General features: G+C 40.5%; 1 protein-coding gene across 1 annotated transcript in view; it reads right to left on the reverse strand.

Annotated features, from left to right (window-relative positions):
* Positions 1–22,330, reverse strand: part of Pid1 (phosphotyrosine interaction domain containing 1) — a 218,910-nt gene that overhangs the window by 89,402 nt on the left and 107,178 nt on the right. The window contains exon 2 of the mRNA XM_021197711.1: positions 21,529–21,675. Coding sequence (XP_021053370.1) covers positions 21,529–21,675 — 147 coding nt within the window. The remainder of the gene's footprint in view (positions 1–21,528; positions 21,676–22,330) is intronic.

The raw sequence follows: 22,330 nt of genomic DNA on the forward strand, positions 1-22,330 counted from the left end.
TATGAATCATCCTAAGTAGCTGCTCCATTTGGTACATTTGAGAGAATGCCAGGAACAAAGGAACAAAGGGAGAAGAGGGGTGGCCGTCAATCGTGCTATGCATATCTGTATGCGTACATAGCTTACCTGGACTAGTACACCTCAATAGAAAGAACCTGAGGTCCTGTCTCGGCAAACAAAGTGTGTCCACTTTTACCATCGCTTGTCTAACTCCTCACTGGAAAGAGGGCATTTACCTCACCAGAGGACTAGCACTTAATACCAGCTAGATTTCAAATCAAGGACACCAAGTCCTGTCCGATGCTTCCCATGAAATATTAATGGTTTAAACAAAGTATTTCCTAAATCAAGACAGAGAGATGAACAAAGGGTGGGATATATACAATATCCCAGGAAATAAATCTATCCTCACATGATCACGATATCAGGGAAGCCATAATCAGGATAGGATATATCATGTGAGAAAAAAAAAATCCAATTTCGATAAAAGGAGAGAGAGAGAGAGAGAGAGAGAGAGAGAGAGAGAGAGAGAGAGAGAGAGATTTTATGTTTCTCACCAAGTGCGACCTCCCAAAAGAGTGAGAGTGGACATGTTATAACACCACATATCTGCTGGTTTGCGTTGAGGCAGAGCCAAAGACTGACATGAAGACCCACTAGAACACTTAAGAATTTAGTTCATTTCCTTTTAGTCACTGAAGTCTCCTAGTCTGGACTCTGTATGTAGCTTTCCTCTTAAATGATATGCTTCCTTAAAATAAAACACTACTTCTAATTGCAAATACATTAGCCCAGAGGTTCAGGTTGCCCCTGCGAGCTGACTATTAGGTATTGTGTATATTTTAAGATAGTTTAGCCAGGAGTAAAGGATACATATGTGTATCTTGTCCGTTGCAGTGGTTTCATATGAAGGCTAAGGCAAGACACTTCATGAATGATAGCGGGCCCAGATCCAGGTTTCTCATGGGACTGGAAGCTTTATGAATGTTCTGCTGATTTCTTTTCAGGTACTTGGGTGCTCTGCATACTCCACTGTACACTCAGGGCACTTCTACTCTTGTGACAGTGTCTGTGTGACACTGGCAGGTAGATTGGCCAAGGCTATAGTGTCAACTTCTATAGTAAACATTTGGGATGCTGAACTTGTGTTATATTTTTAAAAATAAAACAACTACTGATAGAAATATACATTTTCTTTCAGCTGTGTGATCCCATTATGCCATGTGTCTGGCATGTATTCTGTAGATGATGGCCCAGGAGTTCTGGCTGAGGGAGATGAAGGATGCCTTTGGTTTTGTAGAAGAGCGTGAAAAGTCATTCACAATTATCTGCTGTTGTTTTAGGGATGGTAATGTGTCATGTCAGATAGTTGGATCTAGAATAAAGCTCTGTGCTGAATCCCAGACAGTGGGTGAGGCTCAGTGACACTATTAACTAATGGGTTTTAAAGCAGCATTGGCTGTGAGCATCCGCCTCTGTATTTGTCATTGGACTGAGGGTGGGGTTCCTGATAGAGGAGTTGGAAAAGGGACTGAAGGAGCCAAGGGGGTTTGCAGCACCATGGGAGGAGCAACAGTGTCAACCAGCCAGACCACCTGGAGCTCCCAGGGACTGGACCACCAACCAAAGAGTAAACATGGAATGACCCATGGCTCTGGCTGCATATGTGGCAAAGGATGGCCTTGTTGGATGTCAGTGGGAGGAGCAGCCCTTGGACATGAGGGTGTTCGATACCCCAGCATAGAGGAATGCCAGGGTAGGAAAATGGGAGTAGGTAGATGGGTGGGTGAGCACCCTCAAAGAGGCAGGGGGAGGGAAGATGAGATAGGGGGGGTTTCAAAGGGGAGACCTGGAAAGGGGAAAACCTTTGAAATGTAAATAAAGAAAATATCCAATAAAAAATAGAATCAGACCCTGGTTGGTTACTTCCATAGGCTATGTGCCACCATTACACTAGCATTTCTTACAGGCAGGACACCACTGTACACCAAAGGGTTTGTGGCTGGGTCTCTGTTCGTGTTTCTCTCTTGGCAGAGCATCTTCCTGTACTGAAGATGCTAGAATGCAAGGGTGACAGTTCTATGTAGGTACATGTTGACTGCTCCGTGCTCAGTGAGTTATTTAGATATCTTTTGCAATGGGGCCTTGCCTTCAGATTGTGGAGAACAGCCTGTATTCTTGGTAACAGCCTGAGTTGTTTGTGGATTCCCATGGTACTCCTATGTCCAACAACTCAAATAAATGTAATCTGATCATGGTACTGGAAGCTTCATTTAGTGACAAGAAATGGTCATTTGGGGCTCTGTCTCCATGATTATTTAGTAAGTTCATTTACATTTATGAGGGCTATCTAAATGAACTTATATATACGGAAGCTTCTAATGTATTGGGTTTCTATACTATCCCTCAAATGGTCCTTAGTTTTAGCTATCTCTCCCCATATTTTCTCCCTCATTCCCCTTTCTCCTCCACTCTCCACTTGATCCTCCAGTTCCCAACACACACACACACACACACACACACACACACACACACACACACACCTTTATCCTATTCCCTTTTCTAGTAAGATCTTCTGCCCAACTGCACCTCAGTTTCTTACTCTATTTCTAACCTCTGTGGTTGTACAGATTGTAGCTTGGTCAGCATTGAATTAACAGCTATCATTCATGTATAAGTGAATACATACCATATTTGTCTTTCCAGAACTGGATTACCTCATTCAGGATGTTTTTGCAGTCCCATCCATTTACCTGAGAATTTTATGATTTCATTTTTTATCATGTGAGTAATATTCTATGATATAAATATACCACATTTTTTTGTGCCATTCTTCGATTGAAGGACATCTAGGTTATTTGCCATTTCTTGGTGTTATGACTGGTCCAGTGGATATGGCTAAGAGAGCGCCCACCCAGGATTTGAATATTCATCAGTGTCTGTTGTTATGTCCCCCTATTAAGTTTTGTTAATTCAGATATTCACTCTCCACCCTTTATTTAATTTGGATGAGGGTTTGTCAATTTTATTGATTTTCCCAAAGAACCAACTCTTTGTTTCAGTGAGTCTTCATATCATTTTGGTGTTGTTTTCTTTTATGAACTTTGGTGCCCTTGTGTTTGGTACACAGATGTTAAGTACTTCGATACCCTCTTGGTGGACTTTTCCTTTTATGAATATGTAGTTTCCATCCTTATCTCTTCTGGTTAGTTTTAGATTGAAGTCTTTTCTATCAGATATTAAAATGCCCACTTAAGCTTCCAATTTCTTGGAATATCTTTTTCAAAACAATCTTTCATCCTGAGATTCTGTCTATCCTTGAAGTTAAGGTATATTTCCTGGATGCAGCAGAAAGATCAATCATGTTTTCAAATTATTATTTGGGTTTTATCATGGAATGTTTTATTTTCTTCATCTATTGTGATTGAATGTTTTACTGGGTATAGTAGTCTAGGTTGGTATCTGTGGTTGCTTAGAAGTCTATGAACATCTGTTCAAGTCCCTCTAGCTTTTAGATACTCCATTCAGAAGCCAGGTGTTATTCTAATAGGTTTCTCTTTATATGTCAGTTGGTCCTTTTCTCCTGCAGCTTTTAATATTCTTTCTTTGCTCTATGTGTTCAGTGTTTTATTATGTGCCAAGAGAACTTTCTTTTCTCATCCAGTCTATTTAATATTCTGCATGATTCTTGTGCCTTAATAGGCATCTCCTTCTTTAGTTAGGGAAATGTTCTTCTGTAATTTTGTTGAAAATATTTTCTGTGTCTTTCACCTGAGTTTTCTCTCCTTCCTCTATTCCTATTATTTTTAAGACTTGGCCTTTTCATAGTGTCCTGGATTTCTTGGAAGTATTGTGTCAGGGTCTTTTCAGACTTAACATTTTCTTTGACTGAGGTATCCATTTCTTCTATCATGTCTTTAATACCTGTGATTCTGTCTTCCATTTCTTATATTCTGTTGGGGAGACGTCCCTCTGCCATTCTTGTTCAACTTCCTAAACGTTTCATTTCCAGATGAAATGAAAATGTCCAGTTTGGGTTTTCTTAATCACTTTATTTTTATTTTCAGATCTTGAACTGAAACATTGAAACAAACATCCATTTGTTTCCACATTTTGTTTGTGTTTTCATAGACTAAGGATTTATTCGTCTCTTTACAATCTTTTTTATCATATTCATAAAGGTCATTTTATTTTTCAGAGCGTGTGCTTCAACTCTGTTATAACAACGCTTAGGGCTTGCTGTGGTAGGGTTGCTAGGCTCTTGTGGAGAAATGGTGTCCTATCTGGTACTGATTGTGTTTTTACACTAGGGTCTAGACATCTGGGTTTGGGAAGACTGTAATTCTAGGTGTTGCTCTTGTGTTTGTTGAGTGTTTTGTTCCTGAGATTGTGTTCCCTCTCCGTATCTTAGGAGAATGAAGGTGATATGTACCCTGATACAAGATTCCTATGGGATCCTGATAGGTGTGGACAGTAGGGGTTTCTGCTACAATGTATCCCTGCTTCTCTGGATGGAATGCCAGAATCTCGCTATGTAGTGCCTGTGGATGCATCAAGTCTTTCCTATAGAAAGGTGTCCGAACTCATCAAGACAAGAGTTTATGTTACAGAAAATGTATGCTAAGGGCCCTGAAGAGCCCTTCCTGTGGTGTTCCTAACCTGGGTCTGTGAAGGGTTGAGGCTGGAAGCAAGGCCAAGGTATACAAGGACTTTGACTAACTTGGAAGACAGAATGAGAGAAACAAAACGGGGGACTCAGAGGTAAGCCTGGAATGACCTGGTGCTCTCTCTCCTGGGAACAACACACATCCTGTAAACACAGTAATAGGAAAATGCCTTTGTGATAATAAATGACACCTTCAGGGTGTCGCAGACATTGCAGGCATAGCAGGTGGTGACAAAGAATTTCTAGCCCTATCCCCAAGTGCCACAGAAACAATTTTTCAAGTGAATGCATAATCCATCAAGGTGGGACACACAGAAAAAATAAATAATAAAGCCTCCAGGTTCAGTGAGGTCATTAGCTCAGAAGGTAACTTTCCTGGCTCCCACAATGATAAATATCATTTATCCCCACCATTTCCTGAGTCGATGATTTTATAATCCCCACATTTGGCTTATGAAGATGCCTAATGACTCACAAATGCCAATCTGACTAATGTCTCATTTACAGAACTTGGTATGCACAGGAGCCCAGACATCACTTTGCTTGCCAAATAAATGAATGTAAAATATTTTCAGTAAAAACAAAGAAATGAGCATTCGGTACAGGAAAGAAAACCACATCTGTACCCATTGTCACATCAGCATTTGCCTCTGACTTGCTGGGTTGGGAGGAGCTCAAACACCCAGAGACCTAATAAGAAATACCCTTTTATATTTAAAAAAGCATTTTATGACCTTTTTAGGACCAAGCGTTATTCACTGAGACTTTAACATCTGTATCTTCCTTGCCACCATATTGGCTTATAGTTCACTGGCTTTTATATTCAACCAAGGGGGTCTGGATCTCCATAGCAACCTTTATGTATTTATATACGTCTAGTTATGGCAAAAGCTCCAGGTGCTTTATAAATATATATCCAAGTGTGAATTTAAACCTCATTGTTTCCATCACCAATAAAGATATTTTGAAAAGGAAAGGTTCAAATAGCTTAAACTAATTTTAGGGAGGTTTTAATAGTTCAGAGAGGGATTGAGGGCACAGATGGCAAGGACTTTAAATATTTATCTTCGCCCTCTCTCCCAAACTCATAATGAAAAATTTGAAGTTATATAAAGAAAGCACAAAATGAAAGGGAAAGAATACAGTCACATGAAAGAGGCTGCGGCAGAGATTTGGAAGCTGTACAGAGCAGCTGAACCTCCACGGAGGAGCCATAACAGCCAAAGCAGGTTTAGTAGACTGAGATATAGCTTCTCCATTTGTATCATGTGCTCCTATTTCTCAAAAGGTTTCTGGATTTAGGAAAGGAGCTTGGGATTTTACTTCAGTTGCTTAAACTACCAAGGAGCCAGAGTCTCCAAATTGGGACAACCATCAGATGAACGAACAGAAGGCAAACTCATATCCTATGGCATGTCACTGAGATCCTTCAAGGTACCAAGAGCCAAACAGGAGAGTCAAAGGACTTGCAGTGAAAGGAATGGAATCAGGGTGCCTGGAAGGACACTGAAGTTACCTCACAGATAATGACTTAACTAAACTTGCAGAAATAATTGCATAAGAAAGCCAGCAGAAAGACAATGGGTAAAGTTGTTACAGGCTCAAATCTCTACCTACCAAAATAGAGATCCAGGAGGTATTATGTAATATGAGTGATGGAGAAACTATTTAGAAATATGAAAATAAATATAAGGAGAAACACCCAAAATAACTAGGTTTATAGGGACAAATAAAATAATATTTTATGATTAGTACTTCACATCATTCCATTTTTTTTCTCTGTGACTATAACTTGGTTAGCATTACAACTGAAGGAATAAAAAAATTGGAAACACAATTCCGAGTTTTCAGCGGGCTACTTCAGCAGTCTGCAGCTATCAATCTAACATGATGCTTCAGAAACATTCCCTTTTCCATTAAGCAAATAATGAATTCAAGTAGCCTTAAAATAGCAAGCTGACATTGCTCACGGTCTTTTCTTCCACACAGACACCTCTCGCCCAAACAGTGAATGGAACACTGGGGAAAAGAAACAGTATTGAGAGTGCTCACTCAGAAATGTATAAACAAGAAAATCTTGATGGATTATAGTTGAATAAACTAGAGTTGTGTTTTGAAAGTTGTTAACAACCTTCTTAGAGTCTCTAAAAAGACATGCAGCACACACTTGTTTTGCTATGTGGTGTTTCTGTAGAGTGACTAAACATCAGAATTTACCATATAGGAACTATATTTTATCCACAGAATAAATGCAAGAAACACGCAGAATCATTAACAAACTTTCTGAAGAAGTAAGTTCACGATTCAAATAATAATTAAATTAAAATATTCAAATCTAAGCCAACAAATTGTTTGAAATGAACGGTCCAAACATGAACTCTCTGGAGGGGTGGGTAACTACCTACTAAAGGGCTTTTCCCAGGTTTTCCATTGTGAACATATTTTCCATCCTGCTTTCAAAATGATGCTTTAAGACTTTCTGGGAATGGCCAGCAAAGCATCATTTCACACCCCTGTGGTAGAACTATGCGGTTGGGTTTTTGGTTCTGTTTTATTTTATTTTGTTTTCTGCAAATGTTTAACATACTTAACATACTTAACAACACTGAAATGCTCACACAACCTAGGATATGAAACCCAAATTCCATATAGGTTTTGTATTAATTTCTTAAAGATTTATTTATTTTTATTTTATATATAAGTGCCTGCATGTGTGCATGTACACCATATGTGTATCTGTGGAAGCCAGAAAAAGCCATTAGATTTTCCTGAAGCTAGAGTTACACATAGTTGTAAGTCACCATATGGAGAGGAGAACAAACCAGGGCCCTCAATAAAGGCACTATAGGCTGCTAACCACTGTGCCGTCTTTCTGCATCCCCATCCCATATAGAATTTTAAAGAAAAGAAATGAAGAATAAAACAAAACCATTGCAAGCAACATAATGGCAAGATGCTCTTTTCACAGAATAATCTGCCTTACTTTTCTAGTTTTAAGAGTTTTCTAAATCCCAGTGAAAGAAGTTTCTGAGGATCAAGAAATGCCAAGTAATCTAAACAATGAGTTATATATAAACATTATTTATATGTATTATATGCCATATATATGCATGTATTACTACAGAGAAAGCCCTATCCATTCACGGACTCTGCAGATATAGATCATCTGTTGATCAGAACGTCTTTTAAAAATAGCAAACCCCACACATCTGTTCTGGCAATGTCACTATTCCATAGCCAACACAGAAAAACAACCGTCTGGACAGCGTTGGAACTGTACAACATATCGTAAGTAATCCAGAGATACTTACAAGTGCTTAGGAGAATCTGCATGGATCAGATGAAGATTCTGTCTGATCTCATACAAGCAAGATATTTACACACCCTGGAATTCTGGAGTCCTCAAGAGATCAGGAGACAATATGATAATACATATTGAGACACAATCATGAAACTGCCTGAATCTCTAGAATTCCCCAATTACAAGGACATCTTTGACCAGCTCAATAATGCTACTCAAAGACATTAGATCCCAATGCTGGAACCTCTAAATGTTATTTTATAAGGAAGAATGGTTGAGGTTTGTTCTGTTGCTATGTATTGCAATGCTAAGTCCTGTATCCCAAGGTCTAATTGCCCCAAGACAAGTGAATTCTCAAGGATGCCAGCTTTTGTTGTGCAAACCTTTTCCCTTAATTTAAAACTATTGGTGAATAAAGATGCCTACAGCCTTTAGCTGGGCATAAGAGAGGTAGGTGGAGCTTTGGTTCCTGGGCCTGGAGTCTGAGGCAGAAACCATGAGGAGAGGAAGGAGGAAGGAGGAAGAAGGAATCATGAGGTAGGTGTATTGTGAGCTCATGGCCATGAGGGTTGGCTAATTGGAGTAGGTGTGGCAGAGGCAGAACATGGCAAGTGATATCTCAGGATTATGAACAGAGAAGTAGACAAAATAGCATAGAAAGATTGATATCTGCCCAGCTCTAGTGCTTTAAGGCTTATAAGTACAAAGGTTTTGTGTCCTTTTATTGGGGAACTAAATGATCAAAGGTGGAATAGAAACCCCCAAATAATATTTACCACAACAGAGAAGGGGCATTGCAGACTTTGTTAGTGACTTGAAAAGGGTTAGTTATCTTGGATTATTCAATGGGCACTAAATACAGCTACAAGTATCCTTCTAAGAGACAGAAGAAGCAGAAGGCATTGAAGGACAAAAGGCAGAGCAGCCATATAGGCACAGGCTGGAGTGATGGGAGCACAAGTCATGAACATCCGCAACCTCTGCAAGCAACAAAGAGTGAAGCATGGAGTTTTCTCCTGGAACCTTCAGAGGGGGTATATGGCTCTGGCTCTGGCTCTGCTATTGCCTTAATATCTGCCCAGTGACACTGGATTTTGACTTCTGGTTCACAGAATGTTGAGAGAATACACACTTCTGTTGCTTGAAGCCATAAAGCAGCCTCCAGAAAACCAGAACAGAATTCTTTCATGTGTTCTTGGGTAAGCCTGCAATTATTATGCTGAGCATACCAGCAAGTCTGACACAAGACAAGCCACAAATTAGACAGAAAAGGTCACTTTCCTTGAAACTATGGAAATTCTGATCTGAGCACAAGAAGAGACAAATGTCCAAGTTGCTGGCTTAGAGGGAGCTATTTGCAAAATACTCTACTTAGGAGACAGTTTCTAGCACTTAACTTTCCAGACAAACCTCTCACATACAAAGAATGTTTCCTTATCCACTGTTAAAACCAATTTAAAGGTATGTTTATTTAATATTAAAAATTGAGAAAAATAAAGGTAAGCAAAAAATAAAATTGTATCACAAGTTTTATCTGTATCTTATTACCCAGAGATTACTTATAACTGACAATGTATTTTTTTCTAATAATATAAACAAAATCTGGGAGTCATTATTTTATTTTTTTAAGGAGGAAAGAATTTAGTTGGACTCATGGTTCTAGGGTCCAATCCATCAGAGCAGGGAAGTCAAGGCAACAAGAAGACACAGTAGTTCCTCACATTGTGCCCATAACCAAGAAGAGAACCATGAATCTTATTTGATTTTTACATAGTTTTATAGAAACTATATCTTTGGGCTGGAGAGATGATAACTTAGTTAGTAAAATTATTGAACTGCTAGCTATACCTCCACAAACAACATTCTAAAAAGGTTGGAACTCAGAGGTAGTGATGCCTGCCTTTAATCCCAGCACTACAGAATCAGAGGCAGGGGAATTTCTGTGAATTCAAGGCCAGCCTTGTCTACAGAGCAAGTTCCAGATTAGCCAAGGCTACACAGAGAAATTCTGTCTTGAAAAACAAAAACAAAAACAAACAAAAAAACCCAAAACAACGAAAAAGATTTTTTTAAAGTTGGGCATGGTGGTACATGTTTTCCTCTTTCTAGCATACTAACTCCCGTGTCCATGGAAACTGGATCCTTCGCAGCTCCAGAGCAGAACACCTCCACAGAGCCCAAGCATCCAGATTAAAGCTCCTAACATAAAACCTGCTCTCATGTTAGACATGCAACATGTCCAATATGATCAGAATATATTCAAAGACAACTAGTTAAAATATTAGGACAAAGCCTGCCAAAGTACACTAGGTTGGGCAGAGTCGAAGCCTGAACGCCTTAAGCCAACTTGTGTTATCATAAGAAGAAGCAGACTAAAAAGAACTAGCCATGAGGGAAAGCAGAAGTTTGATGTTACAGAGCAAGACCTCTAGGGGAAGGTCTGGAGTACATCGAAGTGGACCCTTCTGTTAGAATTTATAGAGGAGAAACCAAATCACTTTAGTAGGTTACGGTAGTTCAGGTTCACTATTATTTCAGTCCATAGCATCCAAGGTGTCTATTTACTTTTTTCCCCCCATTAATACCCAGACCATTAAAGAGTCTGAAGTATAAATGAAAGGAACTTAGAAAAGAAGACTGGGGTGAGGGGAGAAGAGAATACATTCAAGGAAGGAAAAACTTAAAGAAATCTACAAGTCCACAGGGAGTAATTGTTTTAAAACGACTGGAAACACATCTGTTAGGGTCCATGAGAAAACTCAGTATGGCTCTTACAGTGAAAACTTAGGGAGCTGGGTTCAATTTCCACAACCATATAAAAGTGGAAAGAGTAAAGATGACTTTACAAAATTGTCCTCTGAACTCCTGGTGGCCGCTGACAACAATAATTAATTTTGGTTTAAATTAAAGCTTATCTGCTAAACAAAAGCTTTTAGCTACTGTTGGGGTTTTCTTTTCCTCCTTAAATTTAAAGGGGCAAGAAATGAGAATATTTCGATTGTTTACAATAGAATCTGAGAAAGAAGAAAAAAATACAGATTAGCTGTGCCCCACCCTGATTTAGAGGGACATTAACAATAAGGGGCAGAGACTAAGTCTGCTCTGGGCATCTCAGCTTGTGATAGTTACTTCCATTGTTAACTCCACCAGATTGAGTAATGTCTAGGAGATCAGTAAAGCACATCCCTGGGTGTGTCTATGATGATATTTCTGGGAAATTTTAGATGAAGGGTTCTGATGGAGTGGATGGATTCATCCCCTGATGAACTCATACTGTGACAGCAGAATTCAGGGGACGTTAGAGGGTGTGGGTCTACAGAGGAGGAAGAAGATCACCAGAAGCACATCCCATATGATGCACCAGCTCCTTCTTCATTTCTTCTTTCCAGTTCCTGTTATCCTATGACTGAGTGTCCCAGCACAGAGTTCAGCTGTCAAGAGTTCCAGGCACTTACACAAGACCAAGCGGTCACAGGCACGAGCCTAAGCCACCATGAAAGAAATAAGCCTTTTCTTTGCTTAAGTTGCTGATGTCAGGTATTCATCTGCAGTGACACAAAAGTGACTAATATGTTACTCTTTGTACTACTTGAATTCTGTCTTGATATTCAAAGAAGATTATTTTGAAGATTATTTTGAAGAAAATCTACATAATTAGAAATCACTGGATTCGTATATGTGAATGGGAGGTAATGGGTAAAAAAAAAAAATAGCTTTTGTTTAAAATGAGAAAAAAACATGCCAGAGCATGACTATCCTAATTAAATACACACCCAATCACATAAACACAAAAACTCAAGTGTAGGAAACAGATACATGTGGTGCTGATTTTAAGTGTGTTTAAGTCCAAGTTGGGAGCTTTTCTCACAAGTTTAGTTGCCGGATTTCGCTTCTTGGACTGGCCGTTTTATATAACTAACTACTACATGATAGGGCCAGTAAAACCTCCAGCTCAGACATGTCTCTGTTCAGTCCCATGAAACTATAAATCAACCACATTGTACTGGCTAGTTTTATGTCATGTTGACACAAGCTAAAAATCATTTGAGAAAAGGGAATCTGAAGTAAGAAAATGCCTTTGGGGAGATGGGGTTCTAGGCAAGTCTGCAGGGCATTTTCTAAATTAGTGATTGATGCAGGAGGACCCAGCTCACTGTGGACAGTGCTAGCCCTGGGAGGGTAGTCCTGGATGGTCTAAGAAAGCAGGCTGAGCAAGCCAATGAAGCAGCGCCCCTCCATGGCCTCTGCTTCAGCTCCTGCCTCCAGGTCTCTGCCCTGCTTGAGTTCCTGCCCTGACTTCCCTCAGTGGTGGACTACTATCTGGAAGTATAAGATAAAATAAGCCCTTTCCTCTCCAAGTTGTTTTAGGCCATGGTGCTTTATCCCAGCCATAAAAAGCCTAAGACACATATCCTTCCAGAATGCTAAGGGGGCACTGCCGTTCCACTTGAATTCAAAGAACCTCAAGAAAAGTGACATACACTCTTCAGAGAGAAGACAGGGTCACATCCTGAATGGCAAGTAGGCAGGTGAGAAGGAAAGAAAACGGGGAGAACGTCATCTGCTTCCTCATTTATGTTTAGTGCTCAAAGCAGGGAGCATGGCCCAGGAGAGCATCCCTCATGATCCCTCACGATCTCCAGATGCACTGAGAAGGTGTAGGATGACACCTGGGAAAATCCAGACTTGAGGCAGATGAACTCAGCTCCCAGCAGGGCTGCTATAACACTAACTGCCTGACACCTTCCTTCCTGCACCTTGACCTTCAGTTCTAACACTGAGACGTCCCTCAGGTCACACTCCTTCTTCAGTTGATATAAATCCTTGTACTCCAAAATGATTGCCAATGATGGACTTTATAAAATGCTTTAAATAAGAGGCACACAATGTAGGACATGCTACAATCCCCTGCCACCATACTGCCGATGTGTTGGTTCAAACTTCTGAGTGTCGTGAAATGTCAGAGGAGTTCTGTGTAATGGCTTTAAAAATCATCCACACGGATATACAGGAACTCATGGGGCATGCTAAGCTTGTGTATGTGTGTGTGTATGTGTGTGTGTGTGTGTGCACATATGTGTGTGTGCACATATGTGTGTGAGCTGACCTAGGACATTTTATGTTACACATATAATATTTCATATTACATATAATAATATATTTTATAATCAAGTATATCAACTTTACTGTAGGCCATCACTTTTCTTTAGAAAACTGAATTTGAGAACCTGAATTACTGATGTGCTTTGAGTAAAGCCAGATGATATTTTAGCTCAATGCCACCTTGCTTTCTGATTTTTGTAAGAAAAGATAAAATTCTATACCAATTAAATAAGATAAGTTCCTGAGCTTTGTACCCTTAGATAAGCATGGCCATCAGATAAGACACTCACTCTATTTGCTTTTCTTCCTGTGTCTTTGGGCTCTTTGCACAGCACAAGCATAAAAAGCATTAGAGAGATAGCCTAAACACTGGGAAAAACAATGTTTTAAAACGTTCATCTTGCGAAGGGTTGATATACAGAATATCAATATATAAATAATAAATAATAATATAAGTACATTTATATATTGTATGAATATGTTATATATAATTATATAAATTACATATAAGTTATATAATTACATATTATTATAAAAACATATAATTATATAAATTATATAAATATATTATATAAATAAATATATACAATGCAATTAACAAAGGAACTGTTAATAATAAACCAAATTTAAAATGGGAGATATGAATAAATGTTCCTCCATGGAGAAAGTAACACACTAAGCATATTCATAATATCTAGCCAACTTTTTAAGCATCTAAGATATGTAAGCAAAAGCTGCAATCAGATAAGCCCTCACCCAGCAAGAATGGTTTTGATCTAAAAACAAAAGATGCTGGCAAGGATGTGTTGGAAAGACAACTCTCTCTATACTGTGAACAGAAATGTTAAACAGTAAATGGAGAACCAAATGGAGGGTCCTCAAGAAACAAAAAGCATACTTGCCAAATGAGGCAGCTACCCCATATCTGGATACTTGATGCAAAGGAAATTATATCAACAGCTTAACAACAGATTTGCATACTCATACTGTTGTTATAATAGTCCCAATAACAACTAAGATTAGTGATTGTCTTAGTTAGGGTTTCCATTGCCAGGAAGAGACATTGTGACCAAGGCAACTCTTATAAAGAAAAACATTTAATTGGGGCTGGCTTACACTTTCAGAAGCTCAGTCCATTACCATTGTGGTGATAGCATAGCAGTATACAGGCAGGCATGGTGCTGGAGACAGCTGAGAGTTCTACATCTTGATCCATAGGCAGTAGAAGATTGAGAGCCACAGTGGGTGGAGCTTGAGTGTAAGAAACCTCAAAGCCAGCCCCCATGGTGACACAAGTCCTCCAACAAGACCACACTCACTCCAACAAGGCCACACCTCCTAAATAATTCCACTCCCCATGGGTCAAGCATTCAAACACATAATTCTATGAGGACCATATCTATTCAAACCACCACAGGGATCAACCCAAATGCCCAAAAGTGGATAAACTGGTTAAATAGACATGGCAGATAAAGAAAGCCGGATGTTTTTCCGTCATAAAATCATGAAATGTTATCTTCTTAAGCAAAATGCGTGGAACTGGGGGATGTTAAATTAAGAAAAATTAGCCAGAATCAGAAAGACCAAGCTTATGTTCTCTATTGTCATGGTTTAGTTGTTAATTTTTCCTGTGTGGTGCATGTATGTAGCACTAGTGTCTGGTGAATTTACTGCTTACTGTGTGTGTGCACACATGTGTTTGTGCAGGTGCACATGTGTACACATAGATATGGAGGGGAGAGGTTAATACCCAGTGTCTTTCCTCAATTGTACTTCATCTTTATTTTTTGAGACAGGGTTTCTCACTGAACCTGAAGCTTCACAATTCAGGCAGGCAGGATAGTCATGGTTGGTGGGCTTCCAGAATCCATCTTTCTCTGTGGCTTTACCCAGACTGCAAATACAACCATGGCCAACCTTTTACCTGTGTGCTGAGTACCCAAACTCAGGTCTTTGTACTTTCTCAGTGTGCACTTTACCAACTGAGATATCCACCCAGTCCTGTGGTTAAGATTTTAAATAACACCCAGTGATCATGTCTTTAGGGGTGGTCCTCCACTGAGGTCATCATCAGGAAATGGTAAAAAGAGGTAAGCTACAGTAGAGGGAAGTGGGAAGAAGAGGGTATGCATGAGGCTCTTGGTGAAGACTGGAGACTTGGCCCTTTTTCTCTTTCCCCTTCTCCTTCTCCCCTCCCACCTCCCATTCCACCATGCTTTCCCTACCATGATGTTCAGCTTTGCCACAATCCCAAAGCAACAGGACCACCGAACAACTGCAGTCTGAATCCATGAACCAAAATCATTCTGTCCACATTTTCGATATCAAATATTTCGTCACAGCTATGGGAAGCCATGGATCTTATGTGACTACTTTAAAGCATGGACTCCATGCACAGTGGTGACCTCCAGAGGCTGGGAGGGGTGGAGTGAGAGCATGGAAGGTTGGAAAGCAGTTACCCAGACAAAAGTGATAAAGTCTTGGTGTTCAGAGAAGAGTGGAATGGTTATAGTTCACACTAACTATTAAATACTTTATAGATAAATATTAGAGAGGACTTAAAAGGCTCTAAACACACAGTAAAGATCAAAAGTTTAAAGCATTAACATGATTTGACCAACACATATCATATATAACCATTGAAATGTACATAGTACTACATACTTTTGAGCAATTATTATGTTAAAACTTCTTACACATATGTGGATGGAAATGTTAAATACTATGATTTAATCACTGCACACAGTACCCAGTGAAATTTTATAATTGAAATTATAATTCAGTAAAAATAGAAATTTGGGGAAAGAATCCATAGTAGATACTCACCCTGGCCCTAACTCCTGAGCAGCAAAGAATCTTAGGCATGTGTAAAAGAAGTGACTTGAAATGTGATGATACAAATTGTCAATGTTTCAAAGAAAAAGACCTAGAGGGGGATGTAGCACTAGTCTGATTGTGAAGAAGTACCAGAATCCATTGTTACACAGACCGGGAAGGAGGTGGACTCTCTAGATTCTTCACTGAGAGCCAAAGTCAAGATAAGAAATGCCTTCTTGTCTCAACTAGCTCATCTGTGATGCTGGGGTGCACATGTCCCTAGCCTGCTGAGTTGTCATGAGCATGAATTCATTTTACACTAGGGAATACACAAAGATGTAGCAAATACACTAAATGTGTTAATGAGCGGGTGCTATCCAGGATCACAATTCCTGCATTAGTCTTTTTATCATTGCTCATCATCATCATCATCATCATCATCATCATCATCATCATCGTTATCATAACAATATAATCTATTTTATTCAGAACTGTGGAGTGTAGACCTGTGAATCTGTGCAAAGTAGGACAGCGCCCCCTGGAGGATAAGACACACAAATATCCAGAAAACGGGTGTACTGAGACTCCAGAGCCACTCCCCATTAGATGTCATGACTTGCTTTGTCGAATCCCATTCAGACCATAAAGCACCAGTCCATCAGCACTTACATTTATATTACCCCTACCACACACCCCTCAAGCACCAAACCACCCACCTTTAGGTAAATTTTATGGTAGATTTTAGAGTATTGGTTCCTACTCTCAGTCACTAACATTTTGTGTTTGAATACAAGTTCCTGGGAACTTCAAGCTCCATATCCCCCACTGCTAAGAATCTCAACTAGAGTCACCTTGATAGATTCGATGGAAACCATTCCCCCCCACACACACACATTCCAGATCCATTGGATCCCCTTCCCCTAACTGGACTACCTGGTTAGGCCTCAGTGGCAGAGGATGCACTTAGGTCTATGGTGACTGTATGTCCCAGGGTGGGGTGGTAACCAAGGGGGGAGGGGTGCTTCCAGTTCTCTGGGGAGGAGGGCAGGGGGAGTGGGGGAGGGACTTGTAAGGGTGGGACTTGGAGGAGAGGAGGGAGGGGACTGTGACTGAGATGTTAAACGGATTCATAATTAATTAATTAACCAATGGGAAAAAACTTCCTTCGAAAGGCTCAGGGATTCTGATCCAGGCAAAAGTCTTTAGAAGTCCCTGTGATTGGGTTCCTGAAGTGGCTCAGCAGGTGATGATACCTGGTGCCAAGACAGACACTACCTGGATTTGATCCTCAGGACCCATGTGGTGGAAGGAGAGAGAACCGACTTCCAGGAAGTTGGCCTCTGATTTCTGCATACTAGCCATTGTACACACATGTGCAGTACACACTCCAAATTAGCTAGTTAATTATCATCCCACAGTGGGGAGCCAGAAGACCTTTTAGAAAAAAAAAAAAAAAAAAAGAATTGAGGTTAATTCGCTTGAGCATCCCCCCTGTTTCCGGTGCTTGTTTGTACACCTCATTTCCTACCACCCCTTCCTCCATGACTCCTACCTACCTACGGTGAACTTTCACTGTTCGATGAATGTTTGCTAAGCAGGTGAAGCCACCCAGAATCCCATTCTTCAAGAGAGAGGAGTGACAAGCTGTCACCACTGCTGCAAAATCAGATGCTCGAAGCAGCAGTTCCAGTGAGACTCCTACAGGGGTGCACTGGGCTATCTGGAAGAAAAAAAAAAAAAACCTACCCCCAAAGAAAAAGAAAGCAGCAGCAATAGAGGAGGGACAAAGCTGCAGCTGCCCCAGACATGAATAGCCTGGCAGAGCAATCTCTCCAGGACCCACTGAGAATACAGATCAGAGGCAAGCAAGCTATCAGAGATGAGCGTGGGGTCTCCGTGATGCTGACCTTAAACCATTTCCCAACTCCCTCCCCTTTGATTCTCCCAGCCTCTCTCTCTTCCCAAATTAAAAGTTATGCAAGTACATCTTAGGAGCCATTAGGAAAAAAAAAAGAAGAAGAAGAAGAAGCAGTTCTGTGTAAAGATGGAGGGTCCCAAATGCTGGCCCTGCAGCTGGGCCCCAGCTACATTATGCTCATTATTCCTGGGACTCAGGAGTCGGGAGGAGAGTTCCCTCTGCAGCTGGCATCTTGTGAGCTGAGTTACTCACTGGAAAGAAGCAGAGAGGAAACACTAGACTTTGTTCTTAAAGATGACTCGCAGGGAAGCAGGGAGGGGGTTGGGGATTTTTAAACAGAAATGTCAGAATTTCCAAGATCTAACCTTTCAAAAATAAACAAAGGAATATGACTTTGAAAACAAACATGGTATTGTCCTTGGGGGAAAAAAAAAAAAGACAGTTTCAGTATTTTGCAGTTAAAATTTAGGGGTATTAAATCAGTATCACACAGCTGGAGAATCACATGTTGAGGGCTTTCTTACTTAAATAGAACGGTCCGATAAAACAGAAATGCTCAGAGACTTGAAGCACGCCCGACCCTGAACTCTAGCTCTAAGAGTGCCATTATCCATGCCTTGAATCTCCTCTAAGGATGCAGAGTTCACATGGTTCTTTGATGGTCTAATGGTTATTTTTCACTTTGGCTACAGATGAAACTCTTCCCTGGATTCAGCTAAAACTACAGGTGCCCCCCCCTTCCTTTGTCCAGCTGGCCACACATACTGACACCTGCACAATGATCCTCTGCAATGTCCTTACCTGAATCCCTCTTCTTCCCAATTTCCTTATTTAAAAAATCAATGACGAGTATGTGTGTGGGGGCAATGCATGTGTGAGAACACCAGGACACCAGGAGAGGGTGCTGGATCCCCTAGGGCATCCTTTTTTAACCTTCTTCCTGCTGTGATCCTTTAATACAGGTCCTCCTGTTGTGGTGACCCCAACACTAAAATCATTTCCGTTACTACTTCATTTCTGTAATTTTCTACTGGTATGCCTTGTAATGTAAGTATTTGATATTCTACCCCTATAAAAGGGTCATTGACCTCCAAAGGGATGGTGACACCCAGGTTGAGAACCTCTGCCATACACTAGAGTTACAGGTGGTGGTGGTTTACCTGACAGTAGTATTAAAACCCTAACTCTGGTCTTTGCAAAAGCAATATGTTCTCTTTAACCACTGAACCAGCTCCCCAGCTCCCCAATATCCTTTTAGAAATAAAATAAATTAATGCAACATAAGGGCAGTACATGTAGATGGAAGAAAACATAAATACTGAACTCTATACACTTTCTAGAAAAAAATAAATGTTATGCAATTTTACTCCTTTCTTCTCCTAAAAAATCCCCCATCCCACTTCCCTCCTTCCATTTCTCCCCCTCCCCTCTCTCTCCATTGCCCATCCCTCCTGTCACCACTCTCTCTGTATCACACACACACACACATGCACACACACACATGCACACACACATGCACACGCGCACACACACATGTACACGCGCGCGCACACACACACACACACACCATCATGTGTGGATGAGGCTGGGATGACCTATTTTGCTTTAGTCTGCTTTGGTTTGGTTTGGTTTTGAGAAAGGTTCTCATTATGTACTTCTGGGTGTCCTAGAACTCACAATGCAGACCAGGCTGGCATTGTAAAAGCATGGGCCACAACTTTTCATTCTGTAATGTTTAAAAAAAAAAAAACATTTTAAGCATAATCTGCATGTTTCATCAAGCTACGTCATCTTCCTTACACTGGTCCCTACTTCATCTCGCTTCAGGATACCATCTTCTCTAATAGTGACTGAATTCAAAATGGCATGAGTCCATCTACTAAAGGATGGACGTAAGTTTTGATTTCCAGTCACTTTTCCAAATGTCATCAGTATTTCTCTAGCATCTTGGTTCTTTACCAGAATGGTTATAGATGGTAGACTTCACACAGTCTGTCCATCCAGTCAACTATACTCAAATGGTGGACCCAAGGCCACATCATAATTCTCTCCCGACAGCCATCTACTCCCTTTTACAAATGGAATCTCAACTTACTTGCTTATATTCTCATTATAACTAGAGGAAAATCTAAACTCCTATTAACCTAAACTCCTTGGCATGAGCATCAGGCTCTGCTTAGTCTGGGTCCACCATTCAAACCTTCCTCAGCCTTCCACGCACACTAGCCCATCTCTTTCCCTTCAAAGCGACAGCAAGCACACATGGACATCAGAGATCCAGCATTCCCAATTTTCTCTGTCTGAAGGCACTTCCAGAAGGGTTTTACAAATTGGCTCTCACCAGCTAATGGCTGCGTACATGTGTTTTCTTCTCCTTTGACTCGCAACTAGCAGTTAAAAATCCCACAAAGATGTTGCGGGTCTTGTCCACACTCTGCCCCAGAGCCTGGCAGACGCTGAGTATGCAGTAACTATGTGTGGAATGAATGGGTGTGTGTGAGGGTTTGTGCAGATTACTGTCACCCCAGATGGCTGCAGGTTCCAACCTGACCACAGCTATGTAAGACCTGCTTCCCCAACAAGAAATAAGGACAGGGGTGGATCTAAACAGTTTTCAAAAAAAGATCATAAGCAAATGCTCATTTTTCTTACCCCTCATTACATGTTCTCCACTCTAAACAAGCTCCTGATGGCAAACCCACAGAAAGCAGATTTTCTTTGGTATCTCTAAACTTATTTCTATATTCACTAATGCAACAACAACAAAACAAAACAAAACAAATGATGTAAGGGGAAAAAATCCAAAAGCTTACCAAAATTGAACATTTTGTCTCTAGTTTTGTATCCATGTCAGCATCATAGTTGGCGTGAATGAAAAAAGATGACTTGGGTTTTGTTTGCTTGTTTGTTTGTTTGTTTGGGTTTGGGGGGTGGTTTTGGTTTTTACAGATGCTGAAGCATGAATATTAGTATAAGTTTTGAGGGAAAAAAAATAACCCACAAAGGGATTTGGAAGGTTCAAGTATTGGAGAAGTATTTTGGTTTGGTTTGGTTTGGGGTTGGGAATTTTCATTCTTTAAGACATGTTTTATTCAGATTGCAAATAAAAAAGGGGGAGCCACCTGGAGAGATAAAATTCCCTGGAGAAAGGAGAGATGGCTTAGCACCTAAGAGCACTTGCTGCTTTTGCAGAAGACGGGAGTCTGGATGCCAGCACACATATCCAGCACCTCATAACTGCCTGAAACCGCAGCTTTCTGGGATCTATGAATGCTGTCTTCCAGATTCCGTGAGCATCTGCATATATACACACATACACACACATACACACACACACACTGGCACACACACACACACACACACACAGGCACACAAACACAGGCACACACACATGCATGCACATGAAAACTAAAGCTTAAAAAATGAAATTTCCCTCTGAAATTCAAAGTTCCACATAGCCACTCAAAGAACAGTAAGAACGCTATCTTATTCACACATAGTAAAACTCACATTGTTGGTGTATGTCCTCCAAATGATGAAAAATCATCTATTATTGAGAGAAAAAATTGGGATGGGAGTTCAAACTAACATCACTCCATAAATCTGCTAGTCATGTGATATTTGCACTCTTAAAATAGGAGTACCACTAAAGAACAAGACCCTTACGTCAGACATACTTTTGTCTGGCCTACCAAGAGAGGTTGAAGGCCTCCTGTACTGTACCTTGCAGCCGCTATGAGTCCTTGCCTTCATCAGGGGTGTGGTGGTGCACAGTTCAATGGCTTCCGGCTCATGGAAGAGGACTGCTGGTATAGGTTCCTTTTTCAGTGTTAGGACATTCAACTTAGACTTCAGCATGGTCTGGAAGTGCTAAAGACAGAGAGATCAAACAAGAGAGTTAGATCACTGGGAGGTGCACCTTGATTCAACTGCACACCAAACCAGATAGCAAATGCTTTGTCTTAATAATTCTGTTGTAGTAAGCAAGGTTGAGAAATATTATTCAATGGAGTGGACAACATCCTATGAAGACCAGACTAACATGAAGCTGTGGGGAACTCAGTCCCCAGCAGAGGCATAAAGATACAAGTTCACGGGGAGCATTGTTTCACCCAAGACTTTATCATCTGTGAAGCTTTTCCAAGGTGTCATGTGTATAGACTCTTAGAGACATGATCAGTATAGATTCAGCATCACCAGGAAGGATGTCAGGAAAGGATAATAGGCAGGATCAATGGCAGAAAGCCCAGAAGACTTCTGCTCCTGCCTTGCCAGGTACCTCCGGAACTGGCTATAGGACCTTGGGAAATCTTCTACTTAGTAGGCTCTTTTTCTCCATTGTCTCCAACCAAAATTTTAAGGAGATATCCTTTGTTATAGGCAGTCCAATGCATCAGTTTTGAAAACTGTTCCTAATATGGTTCTGTTTAACTATTGCTATCAGTGTGTTCTGGTTTCCCTTCCGTTGCTGTGATAAAATGCTCTGACCAAAAAGCAATCTGGGGAGGAGAAGGTTTGTTTCAGC

The sequence above is a fragment of the Mus pahari genome, chromosome 5 (assembly GCF_900095145.1).
Source record: "Mus pahari chromosome 5, PAHARI_EIJ_v1.1, whole genome shotgun sequence".
NCBI classification, from domain to species: Eukaryota; Metazoa; Chordata; class Mammalia; order Rodentia; family Muridae; genus Mus; species Mus pahari.